General features: G+C 35.6%; 1 protein-coding gene across 1 annotated transcript in view; it reads left to right on the top strand.

The window, feature by feature from the left end:
* Positions 1 to 13,573, top strand: part of LOC136027009 (metastasis-associated protein MTA3-like) — a 147,833-nt gene that overhangs the window by 77,270 nt on the left and 56,990 nt on the right. Inside the window, exon 8 of the mRNA XM_065703903.1 lies at positions 5,151 to 5,284. Within this exon, the coding sequence (XP_065559975.1) occupies positions 5,151 to 5,284 (134 nt within the window). The remainder of the gene's footprint in view (positions 1 to 5,150; positions 5,285 to 13,573) is intronic.

Here is a 13,573-nt window from a genome sequence, read left to right as displayed (position 1 = left end):
GTCAGGGAGCTGCACAAATTGACTTGATAAAGTCATTTTCCCTGATTCGACCATCTGGGGGGCTGAAGGGAGAGGAAAAATTAGAAAAAAGGAGGTATTTATAGCATGCGAGTGGGTGATCGGATCTTAATGAATTTGGTATTTAGAAGAACATCATGACTTAGAGCTCTTATTTTAAATCCTGACCGGCATTAAGCCTCTGATTTTCCTTTTAATTCAATCTATTGATTCTTAAAATTTTGTTAGAAAGTAAAACAGTTCAAAATAGGGATGATACCTTTTTATTGATAGTGAATAGGTATAAAATTATTTAACTAGATATTTTGAACACTGTATATGGGTTCGAAATATCCAGTTAAATAATTTTATATCTATTCACTGTCAATAAAAAGGTATCATCCCTAGTTTGAACTGTTTTACGTTCGTCATGGAAAGGCAGTGTGGTCTTCGAAGTTATCTAAATTTTGTTAGAGCTCATAACATATGAGCTCTTGGCTCTTGGCTCTTCTGGCCTCGTTACAAGTGCCATATGAGCTCTTAGCTCTTGGCTCTTCTGGCCGCGTCACAAGTGCTATATGAGCTCTTAGCTCTTGTTTATCTTTGAATTCTTTTGGTTTTGCAGCATAATGTTCTTTCAGTCTTCATACAGCTTTTCTTTGTCTTTTTCCTATTCTTGATTGGTTATCACACTACTAAAACGTTAATTATCTTGTAAATCTTCTTTCTTCTTGGATTATAAATATCCATCCCATGTTGTTGAAACGCGAATCGAAAAAAGGCGCTAAGACTAGTTTTAATAATCCTAGCCAATCACCGAAAAAAAATAGGTTTTTTCCACGCATTGGAGAAGACTTAGGTAACAGAAAATAAAGTGCCTTTCTTATCTTGCCGAATCAAAATCAAAATACCTTCAATTCCAAAAAAAATTAGAATTGAAGCTAAAGTGTTCTTATAGTTTTCAATACTGCTACTAATGCAAACAAGGCACTGCTGCACTACCCAACTGAGGCTAATCCAGTTGCTCACGCTCCTTCTCAATCCCAAGCTATTAAAAGCCCCCCTCTTTACACCCTCCCATGAAGTTCTTATGTCTCTTAAATCCTTCTTTACGACATCCTCCCACCCTTACTGGTGACGGACTGCTTTTTGTTTGACCCTAGATGGCTGGTCTACAAGGAAAATCTTGCAAAATGTCATCCTTCATCCACAAACGTGCCCTAGCCATCTCTGCCTTTGTCTCATTATAGCCCTAAAAAGCGGGATTGAGCCGTACTTTTCGTACCGACTACTGTTTGAAATACGGTCAGTCAGTCGGGTACCCATTTAATCCGTAGGCAATTTCTCTGGAAAACATCAAGCAAATCTTCTTCCGTTTTCTGAAGTGCCCACACTTCAGAATCCTACTTGACTGCTCTTATCACTGTAGGCTCCAATATTCTAATTTTAGTTTGCGGACTTATCTTCATGTTTTTCCAACCGTTTTTGGAACTGTGAAGAAACACCCTGAGCCTAGACTGAGCCTCAGCTTAGGCACCCTGAACCTCTTTCTTATCACCTTTCTTGTTTTAATTAAAGTTCTCCTAAAATCGCCAGGTACTTCCCCTTTTTCAAAATTCTTATTCATAACCTTTGATAATTTATTTCTAACCTCATAACCATTATATTTAAGAAACTTATTTACTGCACTATTACTACTACTACTACTGCTAATAAATCACTGCACCATCAAGCCGCCTGAGGCCAACACAGCTACGCACGCTCGTCCTCCAACCTAATCTATTTAAAGCCTCCCTCTTTACACCCTATCAGGAAGTTCCCATTTCCTTTAAATCTTTATTTATGACATCCTCCCAACCCAGACAAGGACGGCCTGCTTTCCGTGTAGCCCCAGACGGTTGGCCAAAAAGGACAATCTTCGGTAATCTGTCATCCTTCATCCGTAGAACGTGGCCTAGCCATCTCAACCGTTCTTTCATTATGGCCCCAGAAAGCGGGATTGAACCACACTTTTCGTACAACCTACTGTTTGAAATACGGTCAGTCAGCCGGGTACCCAGAACAATCTGTAGGCAGTTTCTTTGGAAAACATCTAGTAAATTTTCGTCTGCTTTTCGGAGTGCCCATGCTTCAGAGCCATGTTTGACCACTGTCATCACTGTAGCTTCCTATATTCTAATCTTGGTTTGTAGACTTATCTTTCTATTCTTCCAAACTTTTTTTAACTGTGAAAAACACCCTGAGCCATAGCTATTCTACTTTTAACATCTTCACTGCTCCCACCATCTTTACTAATAATACTATCAAGGTAACTGAAGCTCCCAACCTGATCAATCTTTTCGTTACCTAATGTCACCTGTTCATCTTCACTTATTCCTAGCCTTAGTGACTTAGTCTTCTTAACATTAATTTTCAAGCCTATTTTATCACCCTGAACTCGCAAAACCTCTAAAAATTCATTTATTTTGCTCACACTTTCATCTAATATGCTTAAATCATCAGCATAATCTAAGTCCGGGAGCGTTCTTCCTCCCCATTTTATTCCATGGTCTCCAATTGGCTTTCCTGTGCTCCTTAAGATGAAGTCCATCAAATTGATCCATATAAAGGGGGATAGAACACAACCCTGCTTAACTCCTGATTTAATACAAAACCAGTTGCTAACCTCATTTCCTACCTTAACCGCAGCAGTATTATTCTCGTACATAGGATAAATCACTTTAATGTATTTTTCTGGTATACCAAATAACGATAAGACCTTTGTTAACGCTCTTCTATCAACAGAATCGAAAGCTTGCTCATAATCGATAAAACTGAGGACCAAAGGTGTTTGACAACGAAGAGACTTCTCAATTATTAACCTAAGAGTGAAAACATGGTGGACACATCCTCTACCTTTTCTAAAACCGCATTGTTCTTCCCTTAAAACTTTGTCTACAGCATGTCTCAGTCTAAGCATCTAGAATCTTATTTTTTCTAATCCTTTTAGTACTGTCACTAATTCTTCCGAGCAAAATAAATCTTCTTTCGCAACCAAAGTGGCACAAACTTTTTCCTCCTTTTCTATATATTTTCCTGTAACACCATTACGGTTTAGTTCATTTTCATGTTTTTCTACCCATCTCTCTTTAAATATTTCCTTATCGCTATTCACTGTTCCCTGTCAGTTTATTAACATGCCTGTAAAATACTTTACTATAATCTTGTCTGGCTGCATCTTCCAGATCTTCGGCAATTTTATCCATGGCCTCCAATTTACACTTTGATCGTTCGTATTTTAACACTTTCTCCACTTACTTTAGATTCCTCTTGATTTCATATGATCTATCATTCAAATAATTCTTCCATAAGCCCTTCCTCCTCTTTTTCCACTCACTTTACACTCCTCTTGTTTTCATATGTTCTATCACTCAAATAATTCTTGCATAAACTCTTTCTCCTCTCTATTGAACTTAAAGCATTTGCACTAACATTACTAGCTGTGTTCCAAACTTTCTTTCCTAATACGCCATCAACAATTTCATGAACTATTTTGATAAGATTATTCCATCCATCTTCTATGTTGTCAAATTTTTTAACTGTCCAGTTTAGTATTCAACTGTTCCTGGAAAGTTTCTCTCAAATTCTCATCCTGGGTTCTACCAATGTCATAGATTTCCTAAAGGTAGTTACACCTCTAAACTTCAGCTTTAAGTTGACCCTAGGCACTACTTGATGGTGACCTTTACTTTAATAAAAGCACTCCTATATACCCTATTATTCTTTTTTGATCCTGCCATTCTTTGTTTACACTAACATAATCAGTAAGATTAGCTGTCTTATCATCGTGTGAATACCATGTTAACTTATGGGCTATTTTATGATCAATTGCTGTATTATAACTTGATTTTTATGCCTAAAAAATTTCAAAATGTCTATAACGATTACTCTTTCTCTATCTATCGCTTTTTCTGTCGACCTGGGTGTTGAAATCTCTTAATAAAGACACCATATTTCTGTTTGGGAGCCTGTCTCTTTGCTGCTGTAACTGTAAATAAAATTCATTTGAGTCACTGCCGTCTCCGTCAATAGGTTTTAAAATTGCATCTACTACTATGACTGATATTCTGCACTTTTTATTCGTAAAAAGAGAAACTGTTATTCTATAATTAGTACCTTCCCAGCCTAAACAAGAAACTTCTTACACGTCCAGGTCGAAGCGTCTAAATTCATAAGTCAACATGTCGATACGATCGTTATTTTATGGCGTTATAATATTGCACGTTGCGATTTTCATATACTTTTTATTATTGAAATTATTTTTGCGGCAGGAAAAGTAATAGTTCCAGAACTAGTGCAGGACGGGTACTAGCGCATATTTTCCAGAACCAGTGCAGGAAGATAACTAACATATCTTCTCAAGTCAACACGAAGTGCTTAGCGAAGTGCTGCAACACGAAGAAGACTTAGAACCAGACAGCCAGAAGTCCGTGGGACCTCCAGTTGAATGGAGGCATTATGCAATCATGGGCTTATCTGGGTTATAATATGGCTTTTTACACTTCACGATGGGCCTCTATCAGCAAAAGTCGAAATCCTGCACAGTCAATTTCAAGCCTATTTTTTCCAACTCATTATTTAATTATGCCTACAAAAATTTTTCTCTGAAGGGGAAGCTGCCCAAAATGAATAAATTTTCATCTCAGAAAGATAGAAACAGATTTTCAGCTCAGAAAAGCCCACAAAAACAAACTAAAGCCAGAAGAATTATCCATCAGTCAAAGTATAGTGCAGATGTTGTGTCGTTTTCTAGACTGTAATTTCTTTTGCTACTCTTCAAGATCACCCTGCAATGTTGTTAGTAGTGATTGTATTAGCTAGGAAAATTTGTTTAAAGTTCACCCTGATGCCAACTATAGGTCATGCAAGCAAGAATATCCCTGTCGGGACTAGGGACGTAAAAGGTACTTATGACGGAATGGAGACTCCCAACCATCTCACAGCATCAGAACAGCTCCAACCTTGTATACCTTACCTATTCTCGTCAAGGTCTTTAAATACACTTTTATTAATTAAAGAAACACATCCCTAGCATTTTGGTGGCCGAAAAATTGACCCAAGTCTCATAGAACAATTGCCATTTTACATTACTACTGTTTTTTTTTTCCTTTTAGCTTCCCTGGAAATCTGTCAAAAATATTGTGGAATATTATTATATGTGGAAAACATCTGATTGCTACGTCAAGCAGAAAAAAGGGAATATAGGCAAAGCAGAATCCAAACTTATTCAAGTCTTAATTTCGTCCCGGTAAGACGCCCAGCATTTAGATCTTTTCAATTTATCTTTGAATTTAAAGTGTAGAGTGTAACAGTTGTAATTCTAAGGATATATAAGACTTAATATGAAAAGTTGTTTGTTACAGAATTAAGTCACTGGGTAAAACATAATTTTTTATAATACTCTAAGCATATTAATATTATATAAAACTATATCAAGGTATATTAAAAGTAAGGTATGCAAAAGCTTGTAATTTATTTTCTCAAAATTAAAAATAAAACCGTCCATTGATTTAGTTTTCTAAAATTGAATTATTTCAATATTGTCCTAGAATTCCAGTATCCTTCTAAATAACGAAGAGTATTGGGATTATTGACTGCTATTCAGGTTTTATGGAATATACTTTTGAAAGACAGCTTTATGAAAATCATGCCCTCCTAACAGAACCGATAATACTTTTTACTGCATTCAAGCATTCATCCATTGATGTCTTATACATCCTCTCTTCTCCTCCCCCTTTTAAAATCTTTAAAATAAAAAATTGTATTTTAAAATTGGAACTTAAAAATTTTATGTTTATCCGAAAATTTATTGATGATTTTGGCACGTAGGAAAATTATATATATATATATATATATATATATAACTATATCAATATATATATATATATATGTTTTTAACTACGTAAAACTTGCGAATATACAACATTCTTCGCTGTCCCATTGTCTGTGCATATAAATAGATTGTCAGGTTTACCGACTCTTGAACATGCAACATATAATGGTCCATGGGAAAACAATCCGTATTCAGATCTATACCTCATAATTCTAATGATTGCCCTTGAGCTTTGTTGATGGTGATTGCTAATCGACCATTTCCTGTGTCGCCGTCGTCATTTATATATCCCCCTGTACCCCCCGGCGTCTCCGTTGTAGTTGTGTCCCTGTGTCCCGGTCGTCATTTATATTCCCTGTGTCCCGGTGTCCCAGTCTGTGATTTCTCTTTGAGTGTCCCGGGCGTCATTTATATTCCTTGTGTCCCGGTGTCCTGGTCTGTATATACATTCGTTTTTGAATTGGTCTTTTTTTTTAGTTTTTAGGTTTTTACCTTTTTTTAGTTTTTTTAGTTATACCTCATGATTCTAATGATTGCCTTTGAGCTTTGTTGATGGTGATTGCTAATCGAACATTCCCTGTGTCCCCGTTGTCATTTATATATCCCCCTGTGCCTCCCGGCGTTCCCGTTGTAGTTGTGTCCCTGTGTCCCGGTCGTCATTTATATTCCCTGTGTCCCGGTCGTCATTTGTATCCCGGTGTCCCGGTCTGTATATACATTCGTTTTTGAAATGGTATATGATGGAATAAATTTTGTATTTTTCCCCTTTTTTTCTTTTTAGCTTTTTTTGTTTTTTTTCCTTTTTCTTTTTAGTTTTTTTTTATTTTTATTTTTTTTTTTAGTTTTGTTTTTCTCCTTTATTTTTCTTTTTTTTCCTTTTTTTTAGTTTTTTTTTTATTTTTTAGTTTTTTTTTAGTTTTTTTGCTTTTTTAGTTTGTTTATTAGTTTTTAGTTTTTTTCTTTTTAGTTTTTTTGTAGTTTTTACCTTTTTTTTTTAGTTTTTTTAGTTTTTTTTTTACTTTGTCCTGGTCATCATTGATACTCCCTGTGTCCCGGTCGTCATTTGTGTCCCGGTGCTTTATTGATGGTGATTGCTAATCGAACATTCCTTGTGTCCCGGTCGCTTTCTCTTTGAGTATCCCGGTCGTCATTTATATTCCCTATGTGCCGGTGTCCCGGTCGTCATTTGTGTCCCGATGTCCCGGTCTGTAATTTCGTCAGTCGAAAACATGACGTCAGTCGACACACAAACATGACGTCACTCGACATACACACACACACAGACAACTTATTTATATATATATAGATAGATAGATAGATAGTTATATGTATATATATATATATATATATATATATATATATATATATATATATATATATATATATATATATATATATATATATATATATAAACTGTAATATGAAGAGTTTGCTTGACTGGCTACTACAAACTGTGTGCAAGTTAAACTTTAGCTTGTTTTTTTTTTTTTGTGAGTTGTAGTTTTGAGCTACTTTTAGATTGTATAAACTACTAGTGCTAAAGATTATTTGCTTCAAAGTGAATAACCCTGTATTTCAATGAACCAAGATGAGGAAACCTGATTTTGGCAGATACTGTGTGGGTCACAATACAGGGCCAGTTGTTTTAATATCATGTGCATATAGATAAGTCTTATTCTTTGTGGTTGAGGGTGCACTATTAATGTATATAGTTGATTAGGTTGGTCCACAACTCTGCCTTGAAGTGCTCCTCTTTCAGAATCTGCCGATTCTTAGAAAAAAGTAGATCCACTGTCTCCAAATTCCTGTGCCATGTCCTTCCTGTTGATAAGATTCTGTATTATCCAATTGTGAATGTCATTGAAAGATTTACCACGCAAAGTGTCTCTACGTGTTTAATTCCATTTGGCATGTTCTTAACTACCTTGATAATGAACTATTTACGTTAATGTTTTTAATGAAAAATCACAATTGTCCATTTACATTAATTTATTCCTCATGCTTCTCAATTGTATTACTGGCAAGACTTGTCAGTTAATCGCCAGCCCATTTCTATTTTGTATATTAATCCACTTGTTTGTGATACAGTATGTAAACCTTCCAGGATTTCCTTCTTATTTCTCAGCCTTTTGATTTCTTTTGTAGGGCTTACATAGGAGAGTTTATGGTTTCCTTTTCGATTTTAAATGAACCATTTCCAATAGTTGCTCATCTACATCTCTTATCTTAATGAAAGACCAACAGTATTTGATCAATTCTTTACAAAATTGACTCTAGTATGTATACATATGTCTTGTAAACTCTACTCCTTGTTGATACAGTCTAAAGCTACAGCTTTTGACAATGTGATTAGTAGCTAAATTTGATATTAGGTGGTCATTTCAGAGTGAGTACTAGAATTGCGTGGGTGGAGGGAAGATGTTGGAAAATCGGTGGGTGGATGAATTTGATTATATTTCTTGCTTCTTTATTTTTTCTTGGGAAAGGACGTTATACTTTTTGAATAATACAAATCTATAAGAAAATATTTTTCGGCCTTGTAAAGACGTAACAAAAATGCAAACAACAAAGCTCTCGTGTTTTTTATACAGCTTTTTTTGTAAATCCCCATCACCCCATAACAAAAATTCTGTTTATACATGCTTATACTATTAAAAATAATTGATTTTATAAAAATGTATCTACGAAAATGCAGTATTTTGAAAGAATTGTTTTATTTTAAAAATTACTGTTGTTAATTACAAAAGCTTTCTAAATACAGCGATTTCCTTTAAAATGAGCCAATAAACCAGTGTCTATAATATTCCAGTGCCCCATTAGCTGAGGAGAAAAAACAGCAAGAAAAAAATTCCTTCGATGCTGAATATTGTGGTCGCAGCCATTTTTCGGTTTTTTAACGCTCAATGGATTTTCATTGTTGTTCAAGCAAAGGGACTGTAAGTTTCCTATATAGAGGTTTTGGACAAGGTAGTTCTAACAGTGTATTTTTTGTTTTGATCTGAGACGATTAGTAGGAGTTATGGACTATTGTATCCCTTAGTATGCGACGTTATCGTCTCTTACTAGGCTGCTAGCTTTCGCTCCAACCCTGATCATAACTTTGTTTTCTTAGTATTTTGGTTTCTGTTTGCCCGATCCCTACGTCTTTTGGTGCTTGATGTAGTCTTATCAGCTTCTGCTTCAGGCTTGCCTGTATAATTACGATATTTTTTAACGTCCTTAGCTATTGCTAATCTGTCACTAATAGTTTTAATGTGACGTTTAAAAGCATTTGATGCAGCATCAGGTGCTTCGTTAGCGTCTCTATAAATTGTACTGCCTTTATTTATAATATGAAAAAAACTTCGTTTTCTTAAAGAGTTAAAGAGGCTGCGTCCCAAAGTCGAACCTTAAAACGTACAGGAATTAGGAGAGGCAGTTGGGGGGCTGCCGCCCCCCAAACCCCCCGCTTTTAAAGACTCTTTTGTACAGGTTTTTTGTTGTCTAACCCCCCGCTCTTGGCTTCGGAAAGGCCCTCTTTTAATTAACAAAGAATACAAAACAGGTTTTTGTTTGCTACCCTACCCCCGCCCCCAGCTCTTAGCTTGTGTGCTCTGTGTCTGGGAAACAGTTTCAATAATTATGTTAAAATGTAAATGGAGTGGTCAACTTCATTGTTACTAATTACTAGTTTCGGCGCAATGGTTCTCCTGTCCTCTTGTGTTTAACATTTTTCGAAGTTATTCCATTATTCATTCATTTCAATTTTTTGTTAATTAAAAGAGGGCCTTTCCGAAGCCAAGAGCGGGGGGTTAGGGGGGTGGCAGCCCCCCACAACAAAGATCGCTTAACATTGTCGTGGTTTGCCTCTTTAAAGAGGCACGAGTGTGCCTCCTTGATAGCTATTTCGTAAAATGCTCTCAATATTTATAGCTTTTATAAAATGTTGAATGGTTTCATTTACTGCTTGTTCTTCAATTTGATAAACAACTTTTTCCTCGGCTTTTCTTTTGTCATGAGACAAACATCGCCAAACCTTTGTTTTCTTAACAAAGGCATGGTAAGCATTGATGACCTCATGTTTGTCAAAACCCAAAACGAATTTAAGTTGTTCGGGTTGTTATCTTGGACTTTTCACGGTTGATTGTTAAGATGGTTGAACAAAAACTTCTTCTTTTCCCACGAATCATAGTTTATAGCAATTGTAAATTGTATTTTCTGGGTCTTCATCTAGTTGTCACCATAGGCTCGAAAAAAAAACACCCTGGGAAAAATAAAAATTCATCCTTAAAGTTGCTCACTATTAAGATCGCCTTGGTGGCCAGGAATGTCAACATACCTTTTTTAAGAAAGGAATGTGTAGATGATTTTGAGGCTGGGTTCTGGCACCCGCCACGACGCAGGCTTGTATATATTGATTCTCGTTATTGCTTGTCTTCTAACTGTAGATTACTGAATAAGCGATACCCATTATGTTAAGGAACTCTGGTTGGTATTCAATACCTCTTTCCTGTTAATACATCGAAGAATCGTCATTTTATAGGATTTGTTTTCTTCTGGAACTCGATGTGATTCTCACTGTTGCTTATCTTCTAACTGTCGATTTCATTTATGGTTTGAAGTTTTCGTTGTGAAACTGGTTGTCAAATGTATTCGTCCTCAGATCTTGCTTGTCCTTGATTTTCGTCCATCATTACCTCAGATTAAATCCAATGCCTGTTGGTTTAGTTTTCAGAATCCAATGCCTATATCCCCGAAAATATCTAAAATTAGCATAATCGTCGTTTCATCTTTAGTTTCAAGCCATAGGGTGACAAATCAGCAATTTGAGCTGAATTAAAAAAATTCTGTCTTGAATACAAAATCTTCTTCCTGCATGACACATTCCTAATTCAATCGTTATTTTTTGAAAAAACTCCGCAATTGTATAATTGTTGTGTTATTGTTTTAAATCACATTTTTGTTGCAATGCAGTATGATTTGTTGTCTTTTCTTGTTCCATATCTTTTTCTTTTGCTGTTCAAAGTCATTTGTCATTTAATGTTTTGCACGTGGCATAGATATGAAATAACAGTTTCTCATTCTATGCTTTACAGACTCTAAAATAACACGTTCATTATTCAATTGTTATTTTCTACAAATTAGTTTGCCATCTTGCATAACTTTGCATGCATCATAGACACTAAAAACGATACGATCGCTCCTGGAGCGGAAATAATTTAATTTTTGCTTTTGATAGTTTGCAATTCAATGTGATTTATTGTTGTTTCTGTTTCGCGGAAATGTAATTTATGTAAATTTAATACTGCTGTTTTATGTTTACACGACAGTCACGTAGTTTTATGGCATCCTTGTTGGTTTGCACTGGGTTTTGTGCCACATTTTGTTGGCATTGAAGATTGTGATGGTGTTCTTCTTCTAATTTCATATTTCTTTCTTCTCCATTTTCATTTTTGACTCGTTCTGATTTTTGCTGTCGCTTGTCTTCTTACATAACAATTCTTTGTTCGTCACTCCATTTTTGACACGTTTTGATACTCGTCATTGCTTGTTATTCTCGCTGTCGCTTATCTTCTAGCCGTATATTTCTTTGTTCTCGCTGTGGCATATCTTTTAGCCACACGTTCCTTTGGTTTTCACTTTCGTTTTTAATTTGTTTTACTCCTTGTTGCATGTAATGTAACCACGGATTTCATTGTTCTTGTCTTTTGTTTTTGATTTGTTTTAACTCTTGCCGCTTATCTTCGAGCCGGTATTTCTTTTTTCTTCATTTTCGTTTTTGACTCGTTGTAATTGTCGCTGACCCAAGTATTCTGACTGTATATCTTTGTTCTTCATTTTGTTTATAATTACTTTAAACATTTGTTCAATACCTTTTACCTTAGTTGTTCGGATAGGTCTTGTCACGTTTGATAGTCTAGGTTGTTCCTTTGCCCCCTAGGCATTATGAAACTACTTAAATGTCTTTTTTAAATAGACTAATTACATTTGGTAATTTATACTTAGCTATGTTCCTTTTGCATTGTTGCATGCGTCATAGATGTAAAAACCATCCGTTCAGTCATGGGGTGGGGGCGGAACTGATGTAGTTTATTCTCTTGAAATGTACTCATAAATATAATGTCAACCATATGATTTTTCTTGTCAATCATTTGATTCTTGTGTAATTTTGCCCCCTTCGTAGACACTGAAAACGATAAACCACTACTGAGGCAAGCATGACGTATGTATGCTTTTCAAATGTATTCATAAATATGATGATATATATATTCCCCTTCCCCCACGCCTATCATTTCCCCAAACACGTCGAATAAAAACTTCGATAGCCATTTTGTTCACCGAAGTTTAAAGGTTCGTTAAATATATCTTTGAGGAGGATGACAATCCCCCGAAAGCCCTCGGGATAAGGGCTATAAGTTATGATCGTTCCCAATTACTAACTTGAAAGGTTTTTACGGAAGGGGTGGTCGTATAAACTTCAAAGGGGGCTCAATGGATTGGAAATCAGAAGTTGTAGTGTCCATCTTAAGATCCAAAATTGACAGAAGGGCAGACTACCCCCTCCCCTCGTCCTCTTTTCCCCAAATACATCCGATTGAAGTTTGGAGATAGCCATTTTGTTTAAAGTAGTTTAAAGTTCATGTAACAAGGCCTTTGGGACTGAATGTGGAAGGGGTGGTCGTGTAAGATTTAGAGTAGGCTCATTTAATTGGAATTTTAAAGTTTTACTTTTCTTTTAAAAATCAAAACTGATAGAGGGCAACTAGCCCCCCTCAACCCCTACCGATGCCCTCTTTTTCTTAAATGCATCCAATCGAAATTGTGAGATAAGTATGTTGTTCACAATAGTGTAAAGTATATATAACAATGTTTCCAGGGCTGACGCAACCCCTCTAGAGCCCCGTCGAAAATGCTTTAAGTTATGCCCTGGGGGGGGGGCATTTAAAGTTTTTATGGAATGGGTGGTCGCATAAACTTCGAATACGGATTATTTGATTTAAAATTTTAGTGTCCTTTTCGGTGAAGAAATTCTAGTGGGATTATTAAGATTCAAAAGTGACAGAAGAGCAACTACTCGTCCCCCTCCCACATCCTCTTTTCCCCAAATTTGTTCAAAATAGTCTTTAGATCATATAACAAAGTCTTCGGGATTAAAAAAAGCCTCAGAACCTGATGACAAGGGTTGTGAGTTAAGCCCCAGTTGCATATAAGGTTTTTATGCAAGGGCTGGTCGTATAAACTTTCGAGGAGGTTATTATTACTTTTATTTTTATAATTCAAATAAATCAAAAGAGTATAATTGTATCCAGGTTGTCAAAGAGCATAATTAGAATTTTTTGAGATGGTACTAAGTTATATTTTTCAGGTCAATTTGAGGAGGTATAAAATTAGATTGAACAATGCTATTTGTGTTAGGATTAAAATTTGCTGAAAAAGTTTCTCCAACATACATACAAGTATCAAGCCAAACTATGGATGCTTATAGAAAAAATACCGTAAAGATGTTGCATTATAGTTTTTTCATGAAAAAGTCTTATGTTAATAAAAAAAAAAACGGACATAAGTTTTTCACAAAACAAGTTTTTCAAAGAAAAGTAAAGGACTCCATTGAACCAAAAGCGATCAGAAATTAAGTCAAATAATCTTCCACGCATCTCACAAATCACCATCGATAAATAAATGTAGCCCAAAACGAACAGAAATTACAATGAATAAGCGAGTCAA

Source organism: Artemia franciscana, chromosome 5, assembly GCF_032884065.1.
Source record: "Artemia franciscana chromosome 5, ASM3288406v1, whole genome shotgun sequence".
Taxonomy (NCBI): Eukaryota; Metazoa; Arthropoda; class Branchiopoda; order Anostraca; family Artemiidae; genus Artemia; species Artemia franciscana.
Note: the sequence above shows the minus strand (reverse complement) of the source record. Positions and strands in the feature narration are given on the sequence as shown.